Source organism: Phyllostomus discolor, chromosome 6, assembly GCF_004126475.2.
Source record: "Phyllostomus discolor isolate MPI-MPIP mPhyDis1 chromosome 6, mPhyDis1.pri.v3, whole genome shotgun sequence".
NCBI lineage: Eukaryota > Metazoa > Chordata > Mammalia > Chiroptera > Phyllostomidae > Phyllostomus > Phyllostomus discolor.
The window spans coordinates 161,833,344-161,861,310 of NC_040908.2; the positions used below are offsets into that span (position 1 = coordinate 161,833,344).

General features: G+C 36.7%; 1 protein-coding gene across 5 annotated transcripts; it reads left to right on the forward strand.

Annotated features, from left to right (window-relative positions):
- The first annotated feature begins 58 nt into the window (after positions 1-58).
- Positions 59-27,967, forward strand: MS4A13 (membrane spanning 4-domains A13). 5 transcript variants are annotated; one of them, XM_036029515.1, is made up of 8 exons: positions 59-688; positions 2,820-2,932; positions 5,046-5,186; positions 11,002-11,058; positions 12,264-12,383; positions 17,976-18,071; positions 25,160-25,281; positions 27,932-27,967. In XM_036029515.1, the coding sequence occupies exons 2-7, from the start codon at positions 2,885-2,887 to the stop codon at positions 25,169-25,171; spliced, it is 474 nt and encodes a 157-aa protein (XP_035885408.1). In that variant the 5' UTR covers positions 59-688; positions 2,820-2,884; the 3' UTR covers positions 25,172-25,281; positions 27,932-27,967. The 5 variants fall into 5 exon arrangements, 4 of the variants coding, with proteins under 4 accessions (XP_035885408.1, XP_035885407.1, XP_028372594.2 ...); XM_036029514.1 differs by lacking the exons at positions 25,160-25,281; positions 27,932-27,967 and adding an exon at positions 21,859-22,825; XR_004904006.1 differs by lacking the exons at positions 25,160-25,281; positions 27,932-27,967 and having other exon boundaries at positions 11,015-11,058.

A 27,967-nucleotide genomic window follows, 5' to 3' on the forward strand; every position in this document is an offset into this window, starting at 1 on the left:
CCACATCAAACAGACCATTTGGCACCAAGTATAACCTGAAAGATAAACTCACCTCAGCAGGTGGATGGAAAAGTCATTCCGGAGTCCTGCTACATATTCCCTTCATTAATTTCCTTATTTGGCTACCTGTTTTGAAAAAAGTGAATCTGACTCAGCTACTCGCCTTTTCATTATTTACACCTTCTGAAGTGCACTTGCGGCCAACAGTTGAGGACAGAAAAGGTGAAACGCCAACTTTTCATCAGTGACACTGGTCACGTTGCGGGAGATATGTATCTAACAAATGGACCAGAAAGGCCAATATCAGGCTTGGAGGTTTGAAGAAACACCGTCTAGAGATACGCTCAGCGGTGGTTGGCGTGAGTCAGACCACGTGACGGGGCCCTAGTGAGTCTGCGCGCAAGCCCTCCTGTCCTACCCACCTGGAGTGTGCACGCAGGCACACAAGTACCACCGTTGGAGGCCCGAGCGGCCCAAAGGAGGAGCCTGAGGGCCAGCTGGGTCCTGGGCTCCTTGTTACCTAAGTAATGACCTCTGGGCAGGATCTTGGGACCCGGCGCTGAGAGCGCCGCCAGCTGAGATCTGCCTCTTGAGCCAGGCCTGCGCAGAGACACCCCTAAGCCTGGGCCTGGACCTGAGAGTGTGACACCCAATCGATCCTGAAGACCTTCGACAAGTGAAATGAAGGGTAATGATGTCACTTGGCTTATGCGTTTTCTGAAGTATTAGGAGCCATAAGGGGGCATGGAGACAGGATACCCCCATACAGAGGCTGGGCTCACCCAGTCTGAGTCTCTGGGTCACAGCCCGGGACTGTTGTCCCTGAACATCCAAAATGAATTCCTTGAATTTTGGGAACTCACATTGACTTGGGAGCCAGTGCTGAGAATCAACCGTGAGATTGCACGGTGATCGGAGGCATGCACGTCCAGCACGTTAGGGGAATAGGAGAGCAGGCCTCCCAGAGAGTGTCGCTGCGGGAGCTGTTAGGGCTGAGACTGACGGAGTGGCCGGGATGAGGCTGAGAAGGTGGGCAGGGGGCAGTTAATAAAGGGCTCTGTATGCCCCACTAAAGAATTTCCAGACAGTGAGGAGTTGGTTGCATCACTACTAAAGATGCTAAAGATGGAGAAGTGGTTTCTAGACATGAGCTCTCTGGAATTATTCCAGAATTTGTAAAGCAAGTTTAGGGAATTGGCAGTAAGGGCTCTGGGCTTGTCCTGCAGCTACTTCTGTGTTAGTGATGGAATCAACAGAAAAGAACAAAGAATAAATGATTCATCTTATTTATTTATTTATTTTACAAAAATGGGATAGTTAACTGGGTTGTGTAGTAACTGTATGTAGAATATCTTCTTTAAAAAAAATTCTAACCATCATTTATTCCAGGAATATACTGTAGCATTTCTCAGTTTCTTCCTTTCATCAGTTAAGCTAAGGATTTTCAACACACACACATGCCTTCTTTTCTTTACTATTTTAATGAATGCCTCGTTTTGGGTGGTTTTGGGTGGTTTTGGTGGGAGCCTGATAAAGATGACAGTAATGCTCTCCAAGATGACAGTAAATATTCTGCTGTCCAAGTCACTCTTGCCGCTTTCACTGTCAACTATGAATGTGAAAAGAATTTTTATATACACACAAAAGGACTTCTTATATTTATTATTATCCTTTTATCTGAAAGGTGAAATAATAGCAATCGAGATATGGCTCTTCCTCATTACTGTGTATAAATTCTGTAATTCTATCTCTTTTCATGTAAGCATGACGGAGTGACTAATCTTGGTGACCTGCAGGCCTATACCCTTTCTTTGGTATTTTTTCAGAGATAGTGTTTGAATATAGAAAGCTTACTATTTATACTTCAATTATTAATGTACTGTTTTTTCTATTCTCTGTCAGTAGCTCTGGTATCTTTACCTAGTTTTTTTTTTTTTCCTGTCCCTATACTTTACAGAATTAAGAGACATTCAGAAAATCAGTTTTAGAAACAAAGGCTCATCAAAATAATCAAGTCATGAGATTTTAAGGGTGCGGGGAATTAGAGGTCCCCTAGTCCATATTCCCTGCTTTCTGAAAACACAAAGTTTTAGGATCATCTATCAGGTGATCACCTGGCTAAGGGGCATCACTCATATTATTGACCTAAATATGACATGTTAGAAGACGTAGAGCGGTTTAATTTCTGACCCACAAGAGGATAAAATCCCTTAAGGGGATACAATTATTATCCAGGTTTTTATCTTAAAGTAAATAAGAAGATGATCTAAACATGAGGGAGAAATAGGGGAATATAAGGGGCAGGGCAGGGGGAACAGTGGAAGCCTTCAAGAGTGTGGAGTGATGGAAGAAAAAGTTCTTGCATCTAGAAAGAGGAACTAGGTAGCAGGTATGTGTCAGGAAAAATTTACAAGCCCATGATAAACTTAAGTATAAGAACTTGATTTTGAAAATGCAAACATAGTATTAGGAATTACAATGAATTGATTATGAATTGCAAATGAATTGTTAAAAGCTATACCAGGAATTTTCTAACACTGTTCCATAGATTTTCTTTCTACTTTATAATCCAGACATGCTGTTCACTACTCAGAAAATATCTGTAATATACTAGTACTTTTTAGTCACAGGCTTTTCAGTTGAGACTCTTATTCAGAACAGGTAAATGCAAGTTGATGCTACTAAAAATGAAGGCATGAGAAGAAGAGAATGATTGATTACCTCTGAGTTTGGGGAGGTGGTTGTAAAATAATGAAGAACCAAACTTAATTATTTTCTTTTGAACAAAACGTGTATATGTGTTTTGTATTGTCTTGTAGAAGTTTGCTAATAAAGATATCACCAAAGATTAGAGACGTGATCATCTAGAGGAAATGCTAGTAGTATGGCTCAATGTTCAAAACTATCTACAGCAGATACACTTGTATTAGGGGTAAGTACCACTTCGCTTTGACTAAATGTGAGGTCATGCACTACTTCAATTTAATAAGGAACATCCTTGGATCTGGAAAGGGTCAGGTTTGGTTAAGACAACAGGGTAAACCTTGGTTTTTTTTCTTAAATGTTGATTGTCTTCTACAAGTGTAGAAGACATCATCTACATGGCCCTTCTCATGTAGATGACATCTCATGAGATGAGATGAGTCATCTCATGGCCCTTCATAAAGTAGTATCTATTAGATATAAGCAAACTGACCAAATACACATACACAGGGAAATAGACAAAATCCAAAGTAGGCATTTAAAAACCAGTATTTTTTTAACTGTAAAAGAGATCTATTGCTGATCCCTTTTAAATACTGTATTGATGTCTATGTAGTAGGATGATTATCAATCTGTCTCTTGAGCTATACACAGAGAGTTTATCTAGCTCTCTTACAAAAACACCAAGGAATTGTGGAGACCATGCTCTTTCACATATGAAGGGGAAAATAGTTTTTCACCGGGTGTGAACTTTTCCTTTGAAGCTGGCTACCGTGTAGACCACTAGTCTAAGTCTTCCACCTGACTGTTCAGCAGGGGTTCTTAACCTCTTTGGAGTCATGGACCCCTTAGATATAGGAAGAAAGCTCTGAATCTTCTTCTCAGACTCACATATATATCATAACCCTTTGCACTCATTTTTCCCCCAGGGGAGGACTGTGTCTTCCTGGAACCCACTCATTGGCATTAGGTGAAGAACCATTTTTAAATGAGAAGACCCATCTTGTCCTTCACACACTAGCAGCCATGCTTTCTTGTAGCGTTCTTAACCCTTGGCCAAATTCATGGTTTTATATAGAACAATTACCAATCATATAAAAAGAGACACTATTTTTTAAACCCAGTCACTTTTTTGAACAGTTGGAAAGTCCCGTGGAATTTATGTTCTTGATACTGAGGTGCTTCCACAGGAGGCATTTCCTGGGTGCCTGCTCTGCACTGGGCACCACAGCAGAGGCTGATGATAACAGCAAGACAACTGAGGTCCAGGCCCTGGAGAATTTTTTGATCTAGTGGAGGGTTTTCCCACAATAAAATCCAAAGGACCTCTAAAAATAATGCTGTTCTTCCAAATTGGGTGTAGAGGAAATCTTAAATTCTAAATCTATAAAAAGGCACGACATTTTTACCTACAGCAGTGGTCTTTCTATACCACAAAACCCCACTTCTCTAAAATATATTTTTAATATCAGCCGATTGCATTTATGTGTTTCATAAATGACTTGCTTTACACAGAACTGGAACTATTAAACTTAAAACATTAAATAGCTTTTTTAAAAGTTTATATGAAAATAAAAATAATCTCTGAAGTTTTTAAAGGGTAATTTAAAATGTGATTCAGAATATGAAATATCAGTTTATATATACAGTCAGAAATATTTTTTACTGGGACATATTTACTGACATTGTAATTATATTCTTACACATTAAAGTTGAGTGATAATTCTCCCCTAACCCTAACCTATCCCCATTCAATAGGAAGACCTTGTGCAAGCAAGTATACTTTGGGTACTCTTTGTACCTCTGTGTACCTCATCCCAGCATGCTTGTGAAAAAGACCCATACCCAGGATTTAGTAAAGGAAAAAATATATAAAACTTTATTAGATTCAAAAAGTGATTCATTGTTTCATTAATTGTCTTGTTCATAAAGAACAAGAAAATATTGGATGTGTGGCTACCTGCATCCAGATAGATTAGTAACCACATTTCCTCTCAAGCACCCTCAGTCCTCTCCTCTCATGCTATTGCTGGGTAGAAAAGAAGAGTAGCCAGTGATGGAGTTAGAGTGTCAACTTTCTTTTGGAAGAATTGGCCAGAATTATTAAGGAACAATTATTAGGTGCTCCAGGTATGGTGATTTCTATTTGGTAAGCCTCAGTCAGTACTTCTTGGTGAGGACCTTCCTCTTGGATGAACAAATCCAAGAAATACATGGTTAAGTGTATTACTATTTTACTTTTATCTTTTATAAATGTGTTGGATGTTTCTCATAATTAACAGTTATTGGAATTGTATTATAAATTACATGATTTCAGTACTAATAGCACTCTTTTCTCACAGGCTATCCAGATTTTGATTGGCATCTTTCATATTTTCATGTGGTATTTCCTATTGATTATGTATGTGGGACAGATTAAAGGAGTCTTTGGGACCTATGAACCTCTAACTTACAAAACAGGATGTCCTTTATGGGGAATTATTGTGAGTAGAATGCATTTATATGACTTAATCATTCAATTAATAATATGCATGCCTCTAATGGAAGACAGGGAGCAGTTTCTAAACAGAGTTTTCATAAGAATTATTTAACAAAACTCCAGGTTGGTAATTCATTCAAAATCAATTTCCATTTTTCAACAGATATTTTTTGAGCACTATTAATTTGCCTGTGATGTTACAAGAGATGTGGATACAGGAGTGAATACACAATGACAACCATAGATTGGATTGTCCTTAGATATGTGAGAAACAAAGCATCTCAACCATGATAGCCATTAGCATGGTCAATTTTCATATTTAGGGTTATTATATAAGCTTCCTCACACAATGAGTCTATAATCATACACTGTCTAAATTTGCCATTACCTGAACTCTTCTGTGGTTTTTACGTAGCTGTAATATAGTAGAAAAATCTGGAGAGCCTGGCATCCTGGAAACCAAGTAAACAAAGAAATAAGGAAAGACAAATTATTAAACTCCATTGTTTTTTAAAAAATATTTTATTTATTTATTTTTTAGAGAGTGGGGAAGGGAAGAAGAAAGAGAGGGAAAGAAGCATCAGTGTGTGGTTGTGTCTTGCACACTTCCTCCTGGGGACCTGGCCCACAACCCAGGAATATTCCCTAGACTGGGAATTGAACTGCAACCTTTTGGTTCGCAGGCCCATACTCAGTCCACTGAACTATACCAGCCAGGGCTAAATTCTGCTATTTTTATCAAATAAAACAAGGGCTGATCATTGGATTTAGCAATACAAAGGCCTGTAGTGAACTTGATAAGTAGTTTCAGGTGAATAGTGGGGTACAAGCCTGCCTGGAGTTGGTTTAAGACACAGTAGGAGAAAGGAATTACTGACACTAAACACAAACAACTCCTTGAAGGACTTTGGTTAATGTGGTATATTGAAATGAGATGGTAGCTGGGGAAAGTTTGGGTCAAGAGAGGGTTTGCTTACTTGTTTCACTAAGTTGGAAGTATCATGTCTTTTATTGAGGAAACTGAATCAGAAGAGAAAATTGATGACATGAGATAAATGGTGGGAGAGAGGGATCATTAGAATTCATAGTTGTATAGTCAAGAGATGATGAATTTTAATACACAAATAGCTAAGAGCACAGATAGCTCATCTCTAGCAGTGGTTCTCAACTAGAGGTGATTTTGCCATTCAGAGGACATTTGGTAATGTCTGGAGACAATTTTGGTTTTCGCAGCTGGGGGTGTGCATCTAGTGGGCAGAGACCATGGGTGCTGATAAACATCCTACAATGCATAGGACAGCTCCCACAACAAAGAATTATCCATCTTTAATGTAAATAGTGTCAAGACAGAAGAACACAGAGAGAGGAGAAACATTTTGATAAGTAGGTAGATGGGATGTTGGGAGGTTGTGGAACTTTTCTTCCAATGGCTTGAAATATCCTGGTGAATGAGAAAGACCATGAGCTGCAAGTGCTAATGGCAGAGTAGATTGGTTGTTTGAGGAGAGAGGAGGGGACATGAAATAGTCACATAGGAAAAGTGAGAGAGTGTGTGTATTATGAAAAATTGGGTTGACTTCCATGCAGCAGTAAGGGCTCAATTAAGCTTATAGTGAAATGGGTCAAGAAGGTTGTCTGTCTTTCTCAGGCTGTGACTGGCTGCATGGGTACAGGTATGCAGTAAGAAGAATTACACTTAATCAGGGTTTTGGTCTAAGCATGTAGCTGTGACTAAACAAGAAAGATGCAAAAGACTTGAGAGTGTACATAAATAAGTGAATGTTTGTAGAGTTTGACCATGGAATTTAAGAGAGGGATGGAGAGAATGTAACAGGGGGATGAGGGGCTCAGATTATAGATCTAGATGGGGGCATGAACTAGAATGGTAGAAGTTGGTGGTCAGAGTGGGACAAATTGAGATTTGAAAGATGTTACACTTACTGGTAGAAACAAGAACAAGAGAATGAATATGAGAGTGAGTGACTGAAATAGGATGGAGTTAAAGGATCGAAGGACATAAATCAAAGAACCACAAGCCCAGGATATTAGAAGGATCATATATACAGTAAAAATAACAAAGATTAAGAGATGTTAGAAAGAGAGTTAAAGATGAGATTAAAATTACCCAGAAAGAGGAGAGTGACCAAAGAGTCAACATATGACTTTCACCAGGAGGGACAGTGGGTGATAGAATCTGAGGACAATTGATTCAAAGCTACAGGAGAGAGAATGGTTGGAAATAGCAATAAGAAGCAGGGAGATCACTTACCCCGTGCTTACAACCAATGGTCTAAACCTTGCTGCAGAGGTGCCCAACCTTTTGGCATCTCTGGGCCACACTGGAAGAGGAAAAGTTGTCTTGGGTGACATATTAAATATACAAACACTTAACAAAAATCGATGAGCAAAAACAAGGTTTTAACGAAATTTATGATTCTGTTTTGGGCCACATTCATAGCCATCCTGGGCCACATGGGGCCCACGGGCCTTGGGTTGGACACCCCGGAAGGGCTGTTGGAGATAAAATGGCTGCTACCTGACAGGGCTTTATCCAAAGCAGTGGCCTCTAGGAGATACTCTGCCTTTCCACATTGGCTCACAAGTGTCAAAGCACTGCATTGGAAAACAATGGGAGAAAAATAGTGAATTTGCAGACAAAATCCCAATAAATGATTCATGTCCCTTAGCATTTAATCATTTATATTATCAAAATAGCATATTTAGGACTTCTGGCCAAGATGGAGGTGTAAGGAGACACACTGTGCCTCCTTGCACAACCAAAAGAAGGACAACAACAAATTTAAAAACAAAAATCAACCAGAACTGACAGAAAATCAAACTGTATAGAAGTCTGACAACCAAGGAGTTAAAGAAGAAACATTCATCCAGACCGGTTGGAGGGACAGAAATGGGCAGCTGGGCAGAGAGGACTCACAGCAAAGTGGTGACTGGAGGACCGGGGAGGGCAAGGCTGCAGCTGGCAAGCAAGGTGGTGGCTGGCAGATCCAGAGAGGTGGCGGATTGCAGACTGGGTACAGGTAAATCAGGAGGAACAACCAGAGAACAAGACAGATCACAGGACCCAGTTTTAGTGCGGGAAAGTAAAGTCTCAAACCTCTGATTGAAAACACCTGTAGGGATTGAGGTGGAAGCAGGAAAAACTCCCAGCCTCACAGGAGAGTTCATAGGAGAGATCAGCAGGGTCCTAGAACATACACAAGCCCACTCACCCAGGAATCAACACCAGAAGGGCCCAATTTGATTATGGGTAGCAGGAGAAGCAACTAAAAACTGGCAGAGAGCTGAGCAAGTGGCACTGTTCCTTCTCAGACCCCTCCTCCACATACAGTGTCACAACGCAGTGACGTGGGTTGCCCCACCCTCATGAACACCTAAGGCTCCACCATTTACTATATAATAGGCATGCCGAGATAAAAAAAAATGACCCAAATCAAAGAACAGATCAAAGCACCAGAAAAAATACAACTAAGTGATGAAGAGATAGCCAACCTATCAGATACACAGTTCAAAACACTGGTTATCAGGATGTTTACAAAATTTGTTGAATATGGTCACAAATTAGATGAAAAAATGAAGGCTACACTAAGTGAAATAAAGGAAAATGTACAGGGAACCAACAGTGATGGGAAAAAAAACTAGGACTCGAATCAATAGTGTGGACCAGAAAGAAGAAAGAAACATTCAACCAGAAAAGAATGAAAAAACAATTCAAAAAAATGAGGAGAGGCATAGGAAACTACAGAACAACTTTAAGTGCTCCAACATCCAAATCATAGGGGTACAAGAGGGAGAAGAGGAAGAGCAACAAATTGAAAACTTATTTGAACAAATAATAAAGGAGAACTTCCCCAATCTGGCAGAAAAAATAGATTTCCAAGAAGTCCAGGAAGCTCAGAGAGTCCCAAAGAAGTTGGACCCAAGGAGGAACATACCAAGGTACATCATAATTACATTACCCAAGATTAAAGAGGAGATAATCTTAAAAGCAGCAAGAGGAAAGGAGACAGTTACTTACAAAGGAGTGTCCATAAGACTGTCAGCTGATTTCCCAAAAGAAACCTTGCAGGCAAGAAGAGGCTGGAAAGAAGTATTCCAAGTCACAAAAGGCAAGGACCTACATCCAAAATTACTCTTTCCAGCAAAGCTATAATTCAGAATGGAAAGGCATATAAAGTGCTTCCCAGATAAGGTCAAGTTAAAGGAGTTCATCATCACCAAGCCCTTATGATAATGTTAAAGGGACTTATCTAAGAAATACAAGATAAAAACTATGAACAGTAAAATGACAACAAACTCACAGTTATTAACAACCACACCTAAAACAAAAACAAAAACAAAAACAACTAGAACAGGATCAGAATCACAGAAATGGAGATCACATGGAGGATTATCAGTGGGGGAGTGGGGGGGGGAAGTACAGAGCATAAGTAGCATAGATGGTATGTAGAAAATAGACAGGTGGAGGTTAAGAACAGTATAGGAAATGTAGAAACCAAAGAACTTATATGTATGGCCCATGGACATAAACTAAAGTGGGGGAATGTGGGTGGGAGGAAGTGTGCAGGGTGGAGGGGAATAAAGGGGGGGAAGTGGGATAAGTGTAATAGAATAATCAATAAAATATATTTAAAAATATAAAAAATTACTCCCCCCCCCAAAAAATAGGGTATTTAACTCCTAGTAGAAATTACCTGAAAATTTTATGAAATTTAATCCAATGCAAAACTTCTTACTTAGGTCATAAACTTTGGGTATTTTGTGAAGTACATGGTTTGGTAGTTTAAATTAGAGAGCACTCCGGTTTAAAATTCAAAAGATATTTTTACTTTCTATTCTGAATTAGCCCTTACCTTCACTGTGTATGTCCTTGGAAATCTCAACTTTTGTTACAGAATGAAGTGCTGAGTGTGTAGATTTAAGTTATTCTTGAGGAGTTTATAAGATTCAGATTTGGCCTTTTTTTTTGTATGGTGTATCATATGAATAGTTTGAACAGTATCAACAGTATGAACAGTTAAAATAGTATTTTTCCACAAATTAAAATAAAACAGATAAGACAAAAAGAATATTTGTTCAGCCCACCTTCAAAAAATGTGGCATCAGTTTATACTTCCAGGAAACAGACAAAGTAGCCTGTTATGAGGTAATAGAACTCTTTTTAAAAATAAAGACAAAAATATGAATAGCAGCTGTTACTTTCATAGTGTCATAGTCTCAGTTAAGAGGTATATTTTATACAAACACAATTTTGAGTAGACTCATGGGCCATTTTTTTCACATCTGGGTGAAAAAAATGCTCAGACTGTCCCAAAGAAGTTGGACCCAAGGAGGGACACACCAAGGCACATCATAAGTATATTACCCAAGATTAAAGAGGAGAGAATCTTAAAAGCAGCAAGAGGAAAGGAGACAGTTACTTACAAAGGAGTATCTTTTCACAGCAGTTATAATCAGTGGCATTTCACGAGGAAGGACGGTGCTCCAAGTAATAACTGAATGAGTTCAGGAAACATGCATAGATTTGGTCCCTTATTCAGGACCACCTAGGTCATCTTTGTCATATACCACAACCTGAATTCTGCACACTGTCCCCTATGTATTTCTGTTATTAGTGACCCTACTATTGCTTTTAAATTGATTACTATATGTCCTGACACCTTCAACTAAATTTTTTTTTATATTTTGCTACTCTTAGTATTCTAAAAATAATTGACTTAGAAGAGGGAGTTGTTAAAAATACATTTTAAATTTATGAGCATTATTAATGAATATTTATAAATATATGTTTTTATATACAGTTTATCATTTCAGGAATCTTCTTAATTAAAACAGCAAGGCATCCAGCTCCATTACTGGTAAGTTGAAATGTTTAGGGTATCCTAGAAATCATTTGTCACAAAGCTAAATAAGTTTTCTTTAAAAAAAAAGATTTTATTTATTACTTTTAGACAGAGGAGAAGGGAGGGAGAAAGAGAGGGAGAGAAACATCAATGTGTGTTTGCCTCTCTGGCACCCCTTACTGAGGACCTGGCCTGCAACCCAGGCATGTTCCCTGACTGGGAATCGAACTAGTGACCCTTTGGTTCGCAGGCTGGTGCTCAATCCACTGAGCCACACTAGCCAGGGCTACAGAGCTAAATAAGTTTTAATGAAAAGATAGTGAGTATCTAAACAATGCAGGAATCTACCCTACCTGTAATATAAATGAAGAAATTAAATGAAAATCCAAAGGCACATACTTTAATGTAGACAAACACACTATATTAGTTAGTATTTATATGTAAAGGTTTCTAAATTTATGTATACCTTTTTTTGGGGGGGTGATATTCTACCTTCTTTTAAGAGTGTATAAACTTTACTATTTGAAAAATGTAATAGAACCTAGTGCCTTTATATGCAAACCCTAATACTGCTATAAAATTCCATTTTCCTAACTATGCAGTTTGCAAACAGGATTGCATCTTGTAATAAAATAAAGGATAAATCCAGAATAAAGATATGCCTTTGATATAGGTGGAAAGCTATTGGGAAGAGAAAATTTTAGAGTTAAACAGTACCTTAGAAATTAATTCATCTTATCTCATAATTGTACAGATAAAAAGCTACACATAATTGTACAGATATCCAGAGGTATTAAAGGATTTTTCCTAGAGATTTAAAACCTACCATTAAAAATCATCGATTCCTATTTGGCTTATTTCTACAAGTAGTTCTTTTCTGTCTTTTTCTTCTATTTTTCTGTTTGCAGTAGAACTCCTTTTGTTAGAATCACATCTTATATATAAGGCTTTCTTCCAGCCCACTCAGAAGACTGTAAAATTTTTTAGCCTAGATAGCCATAGAAAGATTTATGCTTATTGATATGATGATATTTTCATGTTTTCTCCAAACTAACTGTTTTATGTAAATCAGAAAAATAATTTATTCTAATGGTAAGCGTACCAACATTTCTAAAGCTTCAGAAACTAGATCAGTTTTAACTGGGTGATTCTTTTAGCACACTGCCTAACTGAAGTGCTTATTCTGATTGTAATAAGTTTACCCTCTATCTTCTTTTCAGGTTGCATGTGCTTTGACCTTGCACATCTTGTGCATAATTGTTTCGATCGTTGCAATAGCGTTGACTATATTAGAGTTGTCTAGGTTTGATTCTGTGTCATATAGGAACTATGGACAAGCGGTAAGTGACCAATTCTATAGGAACATCTCAATTTCGAAATGATTCCTTTTAGAGGTTTTGAAGGTTTTTCTCTGACTTAATAGTAACCTCTTGGTTGAAAATTCTAACTCAAAAATAACTCTATCATAATTCTTTGTAAATATTACTAGAATATTTGAATTCTTGATATATCCAATTAAAATAGAGCAAGTAAATAATTTGAAGGTGGTAAGTGTATCTGCATTAGGCGTGGAATCACTGATGATCCTCTTAAAGAGAGAAAAGTATAATGCTAGACTTTAAAACCATTCTCATAACCGACAAAAGAACTCTGCTATTAATGCACAGTTGTAATTATAGACACCTCGAAACTTCAGGTTTAACGTATAACATTTCATGCGCAGCCTATTTTTGTATCTCGTGAGTTTTGCTTTAAGCCCTTAGGTACCACATAAATGTGAATATCTTCACTGATGGCATAATAGGTTTTTTCCCAATTGTGTTGGCTCTAGATTTAGAATCATAGATTATTAGTGTTGCAGTACTTACAAAATCTTCCATGTAAAATCATAACAGGTTGGAGTGGAGCTCCTCTTTGTTACTGAACAACAGAGCAAAACAAAGAACTATTTGAAAGTTTTAATTTAAACATAATTCTAATGAGTAGAAGAGTCATCATAGGTGAGAGATAAAATTCCTGCTCCCTCCATGTACCCCTACTCTGTAGGACCACCAATGGAAGGAACCCAAGCATGGAAATGAGAGAAGGTACAATAATCCTGAAATAGATCATGTGTAATTAATGACATATTGATTTAAATAAGTGTGAGTCAGATTTTCCCTATAAATTGTAAGAAAACTCTCCACTTGCCCTGGAAATTCAATATACAAATCTTCAATTCTAATTTTTGAGCCAAAGATAGGAAGGGGAATTAAGTATAGAGTAATGTCAAGTTATTACAGCTTACCACTCTTATTCATAAGTTTGTAGTCATCAGTTTAAGATAATATGGCATAACCCCTGCTTTGTGTGGCTCAGTGGATTGAGTGCTGGCCTGCGAACCAAAGGGTTGCCTGTTCAATTCCCAGTCAGGGCACATGCCTGGGCTGTGGGCCAGGTTGGGACCACAGTAGGGAGCATGTGAGAGGCAACCACACATTGATGTTTCTCTCCCTCTCTCCTTCTCTTCCCCTCTCTCTAAAATTAAATAAATAAAATATTTTAAAAGAAGATAACATGACATAATTGCTAAGGCCTACCTTTTGCAAATATTATTACGAAGCATTTCAGACTGTATTTACCTGACCCAAACTCAGTGTTAATGATCAGTTTCACAATCCACCAAAGACACATTTTGGCTTTATTTGCTGTGATTTGTTACACAAAATGAACTTGTATGTTAGGCTTACATATCTCATTTTGGAGGCATTATAGAATTATCTACCTACATTTATTTTTAAAAAGCATTGTATAGGATTTCCTATATGCCAATCTTTCTAAAATAAACAAGTGGCTTGACTAAATCCACAAATGCATTAAATTATCAGTGTTCACAGGTAGGTTCCGGTAGCCCCAAAAGTGTGTGCCTCAAAAATATACTCCTCATAGAGAAAAATGGTAAATAGTATAAATCCAGAGCCAGACTGTCTTTATTCAAACACCACCTTCAGTACTCACTGTGTGTGACCCCCTTGGACAAGTTTCTTAACTTCCTTGTTCTTTAGTTTCTTTATGTGTAAATGGAGAAAATAATAGCACAATCTACTAGTTAACTGCTTTGTCTATCTCCCAAACTCCAGTCTTCTTGTTCTAATGGCAAGCTTGACTTTTCTACTTGGATATGCTTCTAGCATCATCATCTCAAGTGCAATAGATAAAAAATGAAAAATATTTACTCCTCAAAAATACTGTGCCGCAAAACTTCCTTATTTCAGTCTCCTAGGCTCAAACTTTTCTGTAACCGTTCACCCTTCTCTCTTCACTGTCTTCCCAATTACCAACTATTGTTTTTTTCTTAGTTAAATTTTTATTAATTAGGGCTCTTTTTCTTACGACAGGAAATACAACCCAAAGTGACCGAAGTAAAAAAAAGGGGCACCTACTGATTTAAATTGCATTCAGAAGCTTGAATTATGTGTCCAGAACTCAGTCACTCTCTCTTGTTCTTGAACTTCTCTGGCAGACACTTTGCTACTTTCAAGGAGAGGGGTTGAGAATAACACTCACATATAAATTAAGGAATATGGGCAAAATGACTTTCTATAATCTTGCCCACTAAGAAGTTACAAGTACTTCTCAGCTTAAAAATGTTATGATCATGTTTCTGCCAAGAAAATTAAATCAGAATTCTTCACCTTGACATTTCAAACCCTCTATAGTCTTTATCTTGCCTTATCATGAATGAGTGAACACTATAACTTGAGTTAAACATTTTATCGTTTTCTCAACATGTCATACTCATTCTTGCGTTCAGTTTTTTGCTAACATTATCAAACTATAGATCATGTGATATATATTTTATCTTCATTGTTTGTCCTTTTTTATGTCTCCATTTCTTAATTATTTTGTCACACTTGTAATTTATGCTATTAAACTCTTGCTGGAATAAGAAAGGTTACAAAGAAACAAGTAAATTAAAGCTGCCTAGAGTGTTGCTTCCCCACTTTCCTTTTCTCAGTTCTACTCTTATTTCAAAGTTCCTACCTCTTTATGAAGCCCTCCTAGATATGAATGACTTAGGGTGGATCTCCTGTCCCCTATAATTATTGACCAAGTCTTCATCTATTTTGGTATATTTAGCTTTACCATATGTTACCATAATATTATCTTTCTGTTTTTTCTACTTGAATATAAATCTTGAGAAAACAGGAATATTTTGTCATTGCATTCTTATCATCTAATTCTTACCACCTCATACTTTATTTCATATAAAATAAACCCAACCAAAAAAGGACAAAAGAAGGAACCAAAGGAAAGAGAATTATGATATTCTTTTTAGGTCTGAATATCATTATTGTCTTTCCATAGCCAGTACAAAAACCACACTTATTTTCAGAATTAATAGAATCACTTCACGAGGAAGGATGGCATTCTAAGTAATAACTGAATGAGTTCAGAAAGCACACACAGTTTGGTCCCTTATTCAGAACCAAATCCTGAATGGGTTAATAGTTGAAATCCTCATATGTATCAGTAGTTGAAAGTATTTTTCAGATGGCAACCAAAGGGGTCTACTTTATTTAACCCAACAATCACCATCGCCCTAGACTTCCCAGCAAAACATCATTCTTCGAACTCTCAATTCACTCATCCTTCCCTGTGATACTACACAAATTTCTATGTGATATTTTTATTATTACCACATATGTGAATTTGAGAAAGTTTGTAATTAATAATAGCTGTTTTAATACCTGAGGATTGCTTGATAAAATCTCTTGGTAGCCATCTTATCATTGGAGATGGGAAAGTCAACTCTTTTTTTTATTTTTAAGTATATTTTATTGATTATACTATTACAGTTGCCCCATTTTTCTCCTCTTTATCCACCTCCGTCCTGCATCCTGCTCCCACCAGAATTCCCCCCATTTAGTTCATGTCCATGGGTCATACATATAAGTTCTTTGGCTTCTACATGTCCAATACTATTCTTAACTCCTCCCCCTGTCTATTTTGTACCTACCAGTTATGCTTCTTATTCCCTGTACTTTCCTCCTATTCTCTCCCCTCCCACTCCCCACTGATAACCCTCCATGTGATCTTCATTTCTGTGATTCTGTTCCTGTTCTAGTTGTTTGCTTAGTTTGTTTTTGTATTTTAGGTTCAGTTATTGGTAGTTGTGAGTTTGTTGTTATTTTACTGATTATAGCTTTGATTTTTTAGATAAGTCCCTTTAACATTTCGTATAATAAGGGCTTGGTGATGATGAACTCCCTTAACTTTACTTTATCTTGGAAGTATTTTATCTGCCCTCCCATTTTCTGGATTGAGTAATCTTGGATATAGGTCCTTCCCTTTCATGACTTCAAATATTTCTTTCCAGCCCCTTCCTGCCTGCAAGGTTTCTTTTGAGAAATCAGGTGTTAGTCTTATGGGCACTCCTTTGTAGGTAACTATCTCCTTTTCTTTTGCTGCTTTGAAGATTCTCTCCTTATCTTTAATCTAGGGTAATGTAATTATGATGTGCCTTGGTGTGTGCTTCCTTGGGTCCAACCTCTTTGGGACTCTCTGGGCTTCCTGGACTTCTTAGAGTCTATTTCCTTTACCAGATTGGGGAATTCCTCTTTCATTATTTTTTCAAACAAATTTTCAATTTCTTGCTCTTCCTCTTCTCCTTCTGGCACCCCTATGATTCAGATGTTGGAATATTTCAAGTTGTCCCAGAGCTTCCTAAGCTTCTCCTCATTTTTTTTGAATTCTTATTTCTTCATCCTGTTCTGGTATAATGTTTATTTCTTCTTTGTGTTCCAAATTGTTGATTTGAGTCCCAGTTTCTTTCCCTTCACTGTTGGTTCCCTGTATATTTTCTTTTATTTCACTTTCCCTAGCCTTCACTTCCTCCTCTATTTTGTGTTTGTACTCAATCAATTTTGTGAGAATCCTGATTACCAGTGTTTGAACTGTGCACCTGATAGGTTGGTTATCTCCTCATTGCTTATTTCTTTTTCTGGAGTTTTGAACTGTTCTTTCATTTAGGCCATATTCCTTCGTCTCAGCGTACCTGTTATGTTTTAAGGGAAACATAAAGGGTGGGGCCTTAGGTATTTGTCAGGGCAGGACAACCGAGTTTACTTAGTTTTTGTACTGTATGTGGGGGGCAGGTCTGAGAGGAAACATTGCCACTTGCTAGGCTCTCAGCCAGCTTTCAGTCACTTCCCCCACTACCCACAAGCAAATTGGGCTCTTCTGGTGCTAATCCTTGGGTGGGTGGGCTTGTGTATGTTCTAGGACCTAGTGGGTCTCTCTAGCAAACTCTCCTATGAGGCTGGGAGTTTCTCCCATTGACACAACCCCCATGTTTTTACAATCAGAGGTTTTGAGGCTTTAGTTGCCCACCCTGGAACCCTGGTTGCATGGTCTGTCTTGGTCCCCAGTTATTTCTCCCAGCTGCCTGGTCTGCCAGCCTCCACCTTGCCTGCCTGGTCCACTGCCTTGCTGCACATCCTCTCTTCCCCCGTTTCTAGTCTCCACCCCTCCCAGCAGTCTGGATCAATGTTTCTTCTTTAACTCCTTGGTTGTCAGACTTCCATACAGTTTGATTTTCTGGCAGTTCTGCTTGTGTTGTTGTTGTTTTTTTTTTAATTAGTTGTCCTTCTTCTGGTTGTGCAAAGAAGCAAAGCATATCTACCTTCACCTCCATCTTGGTTGGAAGTCACGGAAAGTCAAATCTTCTTGACTGAAGAGTTTGAGTTGTAAACAGGGATAATGAATCAGGGGAATAAAAGGTAGGAAAAGTAGAGCAGAAGTCAAAGGAGTAGAAATGCCTGGGGAATGCAAATAGTAAAAGAGGCTTATTTATTCTTCCTGTTTTCTTCTCAATCTAGGAGCTCCTTCCCTGAACATAGTTGCTCTTACTAAAATAATAATGCAAATTTCTCCCTGTCTTCTGGTTTCAGAAACTTGGGAGGGAAGTTTCTCGGATTTTGCTGTCCTCCTATTCCTTAGAAACAGCTATTGCATTCACATACTGCATCTTTGGCTGTATTAGTTTGGTAAGTGTTTATCTACTCTATAGCATATTAAGAAATACTGATTTTAGTAAGCACATTCTATGAGGAGACGAAGTGCACTGATACAATATGTTTAGAATTACTAAAATGGAATGTGATATTTCCTTTTTAATTTTTCTTAATCTTATTGTTTATAAAGTTACAAAAAGACACCCTGGCTGGCATAGCTCAGTGGATTGAGCATGGGCTGCGAACCCACATATCGCAGGTTCAATTCTCAGTCAGGGCACATGCCTGGGTTGCGGTCCAGGTCCCCAGTGGGGGCCACATGAGAAGCAACCACACATTGATGTTTCTCTCTCTCTCTTTCTCCCTCCCTTCCCATCTCTAAAAAATAAATAAATAAAATCTTTGAAAAAAGTTACAAAAAGACTACTTCAAGCAAATAAAAGAGTGAAAACTTAGAGTAAAAAAGTTATTGTTTTTTAGTGTAGTCTTTGTCATACCCACATAGGCAAATCTATATGAAAAGACACAGACAGACAGACACACTCAGAGTTTTCTTTGTTACTAATTGTGTGATCATACTCATATTGTCTGGTCACATGCATCTTCCTCAACTGCCATAAAAATCTTTTCATTATAAAGCATATCTAAACAATGCCTTTTAATAGCATCATACTTTTCCTTAGATTATAACATTCCTTTATTGCTGCATATTTAGCTTTTTTCCCAATTTTTTAAATTATAAAGAATGATGCAGTAAACATCTCAATACATATGTTTTTGCATGTAAGACTGGTATTTCTGTAGGTAGTTGATTTGTTTAAGTGTACAGTTGACCCTTGCACAACACAGGGATTAAGTGAGCTGAGCCACCATGAAGTTGAAAACCTGTGTATAACTTTTGACTCCTCCAAAATTTAACTACTAAGAGCCTACTGTTGACCAGAGACCTTACTGATACATAAATAGTCAATTAACATGGATTTTGTATGTTGTATATATTATATACTGTATTATTACAATAAAGTAAGCTAGAAAAATTATTAAGAAAACTATAAGGAAGAAAAAAACATTTATAGTACTGTGTTTATCGATACTGTAAGTTTATGCCATCTGTTTCCAAGATGAGCTGTTTGTGAGATCAATATTATCTTACGGGTTATGCATATTACTGACACTAGATATCAAAAATGAAAATATGTGAAAAATTCATACTTCATAGGTTTAAGGATTTATGCATTGATAATGAAAAACAGCAATCTGATTGCTAGTATAATGGATATGATTGCCTCACAGTAGCAACCTATACTCTAATGATTAAATCATTACAAAATCTTTGTTACATACAGTATTATAGTCATATTCATAATACAATATCAGAAACATTGTTACAATTTTAAAGAAGTCATTTACGTGGGATGACAGGCTGATATGCAGTTTTTCCAATTATGAGAGAGAAAGAGGCATACTCTACAGCAATATAATTCTGTAATGACAATGTTGTAATCATTCTCTAGACTTTCATGATGCTCTCTCTGTCAGGGTTCTATTCCATAGCATTGAAAATTTTTTCTATAAAGTACCATGTTACCTTGTACAATGATGGTCCTTAAAGGTCCTTTTGATCCTCTGGTGCAGAGGCTGAATCAGAGATGTTGCATTTGGGGGCAAGTAGTCCACTTCAACACTTTCAATGTTGAACTCATGGGGTTCCTGGTGGCCAGGTGCATTGTCCAATATCAAAAGTACTTTAAAAGGCAGTTGCTTGCTGGTTAGGTACTTCCTGACTGCAGGGAAAATGAGCAATGGAGCCAATCCAGAAAAATGGGTTTTATTGTCCAGGCCTCCTTTCTTGAAAGACTGGCAGCTGGTGTTTGTCTTTCCCAAGGCTTAAGGGAGGAGTGGCTTTATACATAAGAGTGGTCCTAATCTTAAACTCTACTGTATTTGCACAAAACAGTAGTTAGTCTATCTTTTTCTGCCTTAGATCCTGGTTCTCTTTTCTCTTCTTTACTAATAATATCCTCTGTGGCCTTTTTTTTTTTAACAGAATAAGACACTTTCATCTTCATTAAAAACCTGTTCAGTCAGATATGCTTTCTCTTCATGATTTTCTTAATGGCTTCTTGGAATTCATCTTCCCCTTGGTCAGCAAAAGCTGCTTCCTCTGTTATCTCCATGTTTTTTTTAAAGCCAAACCTCTTTCTAAAATTGTCAAACTCTCCTTTGCTGGCATTAAATTCTCCAGGTCTAGCTCCTTCACCTTCTTTTGTTTTAAGTTGTCATATGATGACTTTGTTTTTTCTTGAACCACAGTAGAGTCTGTGGGTAAGTAGTTCTTAAGGCAATCCTGCACCCACACAAAGGCTGCATTTTCAATGCAAGAGAAAAAGATATTGCACAAAAATGCAAGGTTTTTGTGCCTGCTGTCATAGCTGTAGTGGCAGTTTCACAAATTTCCTTCTGTTTTTACATTTGGATTTCTTTATCTTGAAATGGTGGTCAGCCACAGCTGCAGACCTCAGTCTATGGATGTGTGGTAGATATCAAGCAATTCAACTGTTTCTTGGAATGTCATGACCTTTCTCTGCTTCTTGAGACCACTTCCAGCATCATTGGGTCCCATGGTGTTATTCACAGTTTACAATATCACACCTAACACGATGAAAAATATGTAACAACTGTGAGATCACTTTTTACTGCAATACTCAGTGTATTGGAGAGAAAAAGTAATGTGCAGTTGATTAGCATCACATGACATTTAAGCAAGTACTTGCAACACTTGAGCTCATCACAATGACACCAGGAGATGGCTACAAAATTATTACAATAGTGCAGTAAGAACTACAGTTAATTTTATGCAGTTAGGATTTAATATGGCATCTGCTTACATTTCTCTTAATTGTGAATGATTCTGTGTATAGTCAGTGTTTTATGCATAAGTTATGATACATTGAAATGTATTATAATAACTTGTGTATAGCATGTAGTAAGTGATAAAATGGACTGCTGTTTACATATATTTTATGCATTCATGACATACCTAACTTTTCTTGTTTTTTTCAATGTTTCTACTCTACACAGTTCATCTGTATTTTCAAATTGTCACAAATCTCTAAAAAGTTTTCCAATATATTTATTGAAAAGAATCTTTAATTCAAACCTGTATTGTTTAAGTGTCAACTGTAATTACAAGTTTAGTAACATCCCAAATTGCTGTAATAATTCACAGTATCACAAAAGTTTATGCAAAGACTACATATAAATTTATTCATTCTTCCATAAATATTTATGGAGAGCTTACTATATATTAGGCATTGTAATAGGCACTAAGGATGCAATGACTAACGAGACAGCACTCAAATCCTCAGGGATGCAATTCCAGTGGGGAGAAAGACAATAAACACATGCACAATAATTTTAAGAAACAAAAAGTGTTATGAAATAAAATAAAACAGAGTAAAGAGATAAAGCAAAGATTATTTTACACAGGATGGTAAGGGGAAAGCATTCTAAGCAGAGACTAATTGAAGTGCATAAGTAACTACAAGGCAACATGGAAAAACAGTTTTCCAAGAATAGAAAATGTGTGGGACTTCCAGAATTGCTGAGTGAAGATCTGGCAAATGTCCTGAAAAAGAAATGATAAAACTGGAGAGAATTGTCAATAAATGGTTTTTAACTATTCCAGAATAGTTATCAAAGAATACAACAAAGGAGAAGTATTTAAGAAAATTTGCTGAACCTCAGTAAAAACAGTGTCTGTGACATTTTAGCTTGGTGCTACCCTGATTTTTCTCAACTGCTCCCCACCCCTGACCAGGTTCCATTTTGCAGAAGTTTACCTGAGTGAGTCGGACTGTGAAGACCAGCAGTCTCACTACTGGAGAGGGCTGATTTTATTTGTAGGAAAGCACAGAAATTTCCATGACCAGAAGTGTCTTTATAACAGTAAAGATCGCAGTGGCAAACAATTTGGAAAAGCCAATATAACATCTAGCTTAGTTGAAATCACAATACATGTTAGGACAAGAAGTTGACTGGCAACTGGTTAGAAACTTAAAAGGAGATTCTGAGAACAAGAGAGCCAACGTGGGCCTTGGTGATATCCTACTTATCTCTGTGGTCTGGAAGATTATAGATGTGTCAAGGAATATCTGTGCATGCACTGAAGAGGCTGGACAGGGTCTTAGTAAACTAATTATACCTGGATGAATAAGAGGCCTTGAAAACACAGAATAAAAACTGGGACAGATTTACAAATAGTTTAAACTTTGAATAGATTTCTTAAGCTATACTTATTCATTGACAAAGGGTAGATCCCACTGCAAGAGATCTGTACTCCACAATATTAGTGTAGGGGAGTCACAAAAGGCAGCAGTAACAATCCTCCTGGGGGAAGATGAAGCAATCAGAACCCAAAGTTGTTACAGTATATCCTCTAACATATCCATTCTTAAACAACAAAAAAATATAGCATGCAAAGAATGAGAAATAATGAACCATACACTTGGGAAAAAGCCACCTTTTGTGGGGGAAGGAGACAAATGTTGAAATGTTGAAATGTTTGAAAGACTTCAAAGACTAAAGGAAAATGTGTTTAAAGAATGGATGATAATAACTCATCAAATAAAATTATCAATGTCTATTATCTTGATTGTGGTGATGGTATCACACTGTTTGCATATGTCTGAATTTATCAAATTATACACCTTAAATATGTGCAGTTCTTTGTGTATCAATTACATCTCAATTAATCTGTTTAATTTTTAAAATAAAATATAAGTAAAAGAGATATAAATTATTTAAAAGAACCAAAAGAAAATCTTGGAGTTCAAAATAGAGTTGCTGAAGTAAAAAAATTATTACAGGAGCTCAAGAACAGATTTGAGCCAACAGAAAACAAAATCAGCAAATGTGACAGAGCAATATAAATTCTCCAGGCTGAAGAACAGGGGGAGAAAAGGACAAGAAAAATTAACACAGCGTTAGAGCTCGTTGGGACACCATCTAATTGCACCTACATATGAATAGTGAGATCCCCAAAAATGAGAGAACAGGAAAAAACTTGAAGTAAAATGGCCAAAATTTCCCCAAATTCAATGAAAAATATTATTCTGTACATTAGGAAGCTCAATATTCTTCAGTGAGAATAAACACAAACAGATTCATTCCTAGACACTTCAGAGCCAAACTGATTTTAAAAATTGAGAGAAAATCTTTAAAGCAAGAGAAAAATGCTTCTTCATGTACAATGTAACCACAATAAGATTAACAGCTGATTTTTCATCAGAAACAATGGAGCCCTGAAGGTAGTGGAATAGCAAAATGTGTGCACATATGTACATACTACCAAATATTCTTCTCAGAAATTTATGTAGATACTTTATATATGTACTTTATAGTAGCTCCAAAGTATAAACAATGCAAATAGATGTATGGTGAATATATTAAGACCTATTACTCTAATAAAATTCTACACAGCAATTACAATGAACTGCACCTATATTTAACAACATGGATGAATCTCATAGATATAATGTTTAGTGTAAGAAGTCAAATACAAAAGCATACTTTATGATTCTCTTCACATGAAGTTTGAAACCAGGCAAAACTAAAAACTATAATTTTTAGGGAAGAATACAAGCTAGCTGGTAAAACTAGAAAGAAAAGAAAAAGCTTAATTACCTAAAAGTCAAAATGACAGTTACTTTTGAAGGGAAGGAATAAGTAGTAACTGGGAAATTCCATGACAAGGTGGCTTTTGGGATGCTGGCAACTGTTCTTGTTAAGGAAGACCATGAATATTTTTCATTATGAAATTCTAGAAGTAAAGCAAAAGTTACAAGTAGCCCAACAGGAATTAAGAGAGTAGTTGTGGTAGAGATTGGACAGAATGAGGACAAATGACACTTTAACATTTTATTCTATAAACATCAGGATTGCTTGTATTTTTTAAAGTATTTATTACATGTATGATTTTAAGAAACATGATTTAAAAGAGTTTACTTTTTTTTTCAGAGTAGTGGTAATGAAGATGCTATTTCAACTACTACAGTGGAAGCTGAGAGCAGTTTTTAAAAACCTTGGAAATGTGAGATTTTTCCTGGTGCCCAGACCTGATGTGAACCCTAATGATATCTCTGTATAACAACATTGCTTCAAAATCTACAGATGTTGTGCAAAAGAAAATATAAAACAAGTTGGATTTTTTCTTCTCAGTATTCAAGAAATTTCTTTGCACATATTTTTGTAGGCCCTATGGAAGGCTTTTTCCTATTTAAATCTGATATTCTTACAACGAAGAATTTTTTTCTAGGTACTCTGAAGAGCTTTCGACTCTCTCTAATGGAGTTTTCCTAAGACACCACAAACAAGATCCATGATTTTCTCTAGAGTGCAGATTATGAAGACTTGGGAGCATATTACTGTATAATTCTTAGGAAAACTTTAAATAACTTATGCCCCTATGAGTAAAGAGTACATTTCACTCTTAGTTCTTCTACCTAACCTAGCTTCTACCTGAATAAAGTATGAATCAAAAGGCATCCAATTCATAGTCCCTTCATTATTCTTATTTGACTTCTCATTAAAGTTTCTTTCTGCCTTGCTGTGGGGTCAATACATGGCTCTCTCACCACCTGCAACTAGGGCTGGCCGGGGGAATGTGTACTGTTCTGAGAATGGATTGTAACTCCATTTTTATCTCCTTTTGGGAGCGGTTCCTTGTCCTATGACTGCTTCTTGATCTTTTCCTTCTGCAAATACCCACTGAAGTAATGTAGCTCCGGGCCACACATAGGTTTCTGCAAACTGGACCCATGCTGCCTTTGTCTGGGACCCCTTTTAATGAGCCTCGGACTGGAGGAGGTGCTGTCTGTCTCACATCAACACACCACCTTTGGTGCTGTCTACTGTAATGTGAGTAATGAATGGCATGTCCACATCTGCGAGTCCTCTGGGTGTTTTTTGTTTGTCTCTTTGTTTTATTTTTAAATATCACAAACACTTAAGCAGAAGCTCCTGAGCTACACCTGCAAATCTCTGCTCTTTCTTCCCTTTCATTCCCCCTACTTCTTACTTTTTATCGTTTGGATCATCTGTTCAATTTTTTTTTTCCTAAGAAAACAGGCTGATTTTCCACAATGAGAATTTCCCAAGGATAAGTTCTGAATTCAGATTCACCCTCTCTTTTAATATTGAACAGGACTACAGAAAGTCTTGCTCGGCAATGTTAATCAAGCCAGTGAGTACATGTAGTTCCCTTTTAAAGTGCTGCTGTTTTTCATTTGTTTGTTTCCTGCTTTGTCTCTCAAGGAGCTTCATCAATTGTTACCTTAATATTATAAATTAAGATTTCATGTTTCTCAGAATTTCAGTTCTTATCTCATGTATATCATTTCTATACATTGAGTGAGTGTTCACTGTGTACCAATGAATATACTAAACTATGGAGTAAGAAAACTTAATAAGGTACTTCACTACAAAAAGTTTTTATTTTAGGAAAAGAAACTAACAAGTAAATCAACACTATGCAGTACAATACATGTATTAACAGAAATATGAAAAACTTGAAGTAGCACAGAAGAGAAAATGATCCTTCTGTGGGAAAGAGGAGGGAATACAGCTTTATGAAGGATACAGCCTCTCAGCTGGGGATTAATCGTTTACCGAGTGGAATGAAAGGTGGGAGGACATTTCAAATAGAAAGATTAACTCAAGTGAAAACAGAAATGTGAGAAAGATCACAGTACAATTCATTAGCTAAAATAAATATGTATCATTAAAATAATGACAGGAATAAGTCAAGAGTGAAAGGTGGAGAGGCAGGTAGAGGCTAGATGATAAGTCAAATAACCAAATATTGATAACTAAAGTATTGAATGACAGTGCAGACAGTGGTTAAGTCACTGAAGAGTTTTTAAGCAGGGAAATAATAGGTTTGGATTTACATTTGAGAAAAATTTTAAATAGGGGGAAATGCATTAGTAGGGATACATTTAATAACAATTAGAGTGTGGAAGAGAGTAATGGGTAGCTATTGCAATGATTCAGACCAAGAAGTGAAAAAGAGAAAGTTTTAGTTTTGTTGACTTCTTAAACATAGAGCATTAGGGAAATAATTTAAAGTAACTCCTCAGTTTCTAGTTTGGATGACACCTGCATTTATATAAAATGTAGATGTAACAGGATTCAATGAAATAATAAGTTCTGTTTTGTATAAGTTGAATTTGTGATAACTATGAGACATTAATATAAAGATGTCTGTTAGGCAGTTGAAAATACATGTTTGGGGGTTGGAGAAAGTTTAGCTTTGTACAGAGAGATTGATTGTGACTATAATTAGAAATATGAAAGGTTTTCTATTTCCAGCAAGTAAGAACCAGGTTCTTGCAGCCCAAGTCTCCTACAAAGAACACAACAAAAGCAAGCCAAATTTTTAAAACACTATCTGTTTGAAGGTATTGGAGATCTAGGATTTAAGGGAGATTGGATTTAAGAAGCCAAGAACAAGAGTTAAAATGAAGAGATGATTTGGCCTTTTGGCATAGCTTTTCCCTCAGATGAATTTCCTGAGTCACAAACAACAGCTGAGAGGTTAAAAAGCTGAGAAGAGCTTCTAAAATTCTTACATGGTTGTTAAGACAAGCAATTGGAGCTCAGGCTTACCAAACAGTGAGACATTCCTAAATACCCAGGACTTTACATTGTGATCCTTAGAAGGGCTGTATCCTATTAGCAAAGGTAAGCAAAAACGTGCCATTACTCTCATAAGACTGATGCTCAGACTAAAATCAGCTCAGTTACAGACTGTATTAAAGTGAGCTCCCCCAAATATAACATTCTACCAAAGCAAAATAAATCATTTCAAGAAGAAGATAACATTATCCCAGGCATCAAATGATCACTACAGTGTTTCATACATAATGTCTGGTATTCAGTAAAAGTAAAACAAGAATTAAAATCCAAGAAAAACACAGGCCCATGATAGATACCATAACATAATTATAAAATCTTCAAGGACAAGATTTTAGCAGAGAAGTGAAAATTGTGAAAATCAAATGGAAATGAGAAAAAACAGTGAGTGAAATTAAGGTCTAAATATATGACTGTAACAGCAATTAAGCATAAATGATGAGAAAAAAATCAGTGAGCTAGAAGAAAAAGCAGTTAGAAAAATCAGAATGAAATATTGACAAAATAGTAGAAAATGAAATGCAGATGGTAGACAGAGCAAGAGGTATATGGTGCTAATGAAAAGCTTTAATACCATGTATTTGGATTTCAGAAGGAGAATAAGGATAAAAGCCAATAGGTAATATTTGAAAATAACGTATCTGCCCTGGCTGGCATAGCTCAGTGGATTGAGCGCGGGCTGGGAACCAAAGTGTCCCAGGTTCGATTCCCAGTCAGGGCACATGCCTGGGTTGCAGGCCATAACCCCCAGCAACCGCACATTGATGTTTCTCTCTCTCTCTCTCTATCTCCCTCCCTTCACACTCTAAAAATAAATAAATAAAATCTTTAAAAAAAAAGATTTATCAATCTTGTAAAAAAAAAAATAACGTATCTGGGAATTCTCCCAACTTGATAAAAAAAATCATAGTATCAAGAAGGATTACAATCCTAAGCTAAGTAAATACAAGGGAATCCACATCTAAGTACATCATAGTAAAACTGCATAAAACCAGCCATAAAGAGAAAAGTTTTAAAAATAAATAAGGACATTCTCTTTTCATTTTACTTATGTTTTCTTTAGTTGTACAGAAGCTTCTTAATTTGATGTAGTCCCATTTGTTTATTCTTTCCTTTACATCCATTGCTCTAGGGGACATATTGGTGAAAATATTGCTGCATGGAATATCTGAAATTTTCCTGCCTGTGTTCTTCTCTAGGACTTCAAAGTTATTTACAATAGCCAAGTGATGGAA

Coding starts and splice junctions, on each gene's coding strand:
- MS4A13 (XM_028516793.2), top strand. CDS start 2,885: ATGGCTCAATGTTCAAAACTATCTACAGCAGATACACTTGTATTAGGG. Junction 11,059..12,263: donor GGCATCCAGCTCCATTACTG/GTAAGTTGAAAT, acceptor TCTTCTTTTCAG/GTTGCATGTGCTTTGACCTT. Junction 12,384..17,975: donor ATAGGAACTATGGACAAGCG/GTAAGTGACCAA, acceptor TTCTGGTTTCAG/AAACTTGGGAGGGAAGTTTC.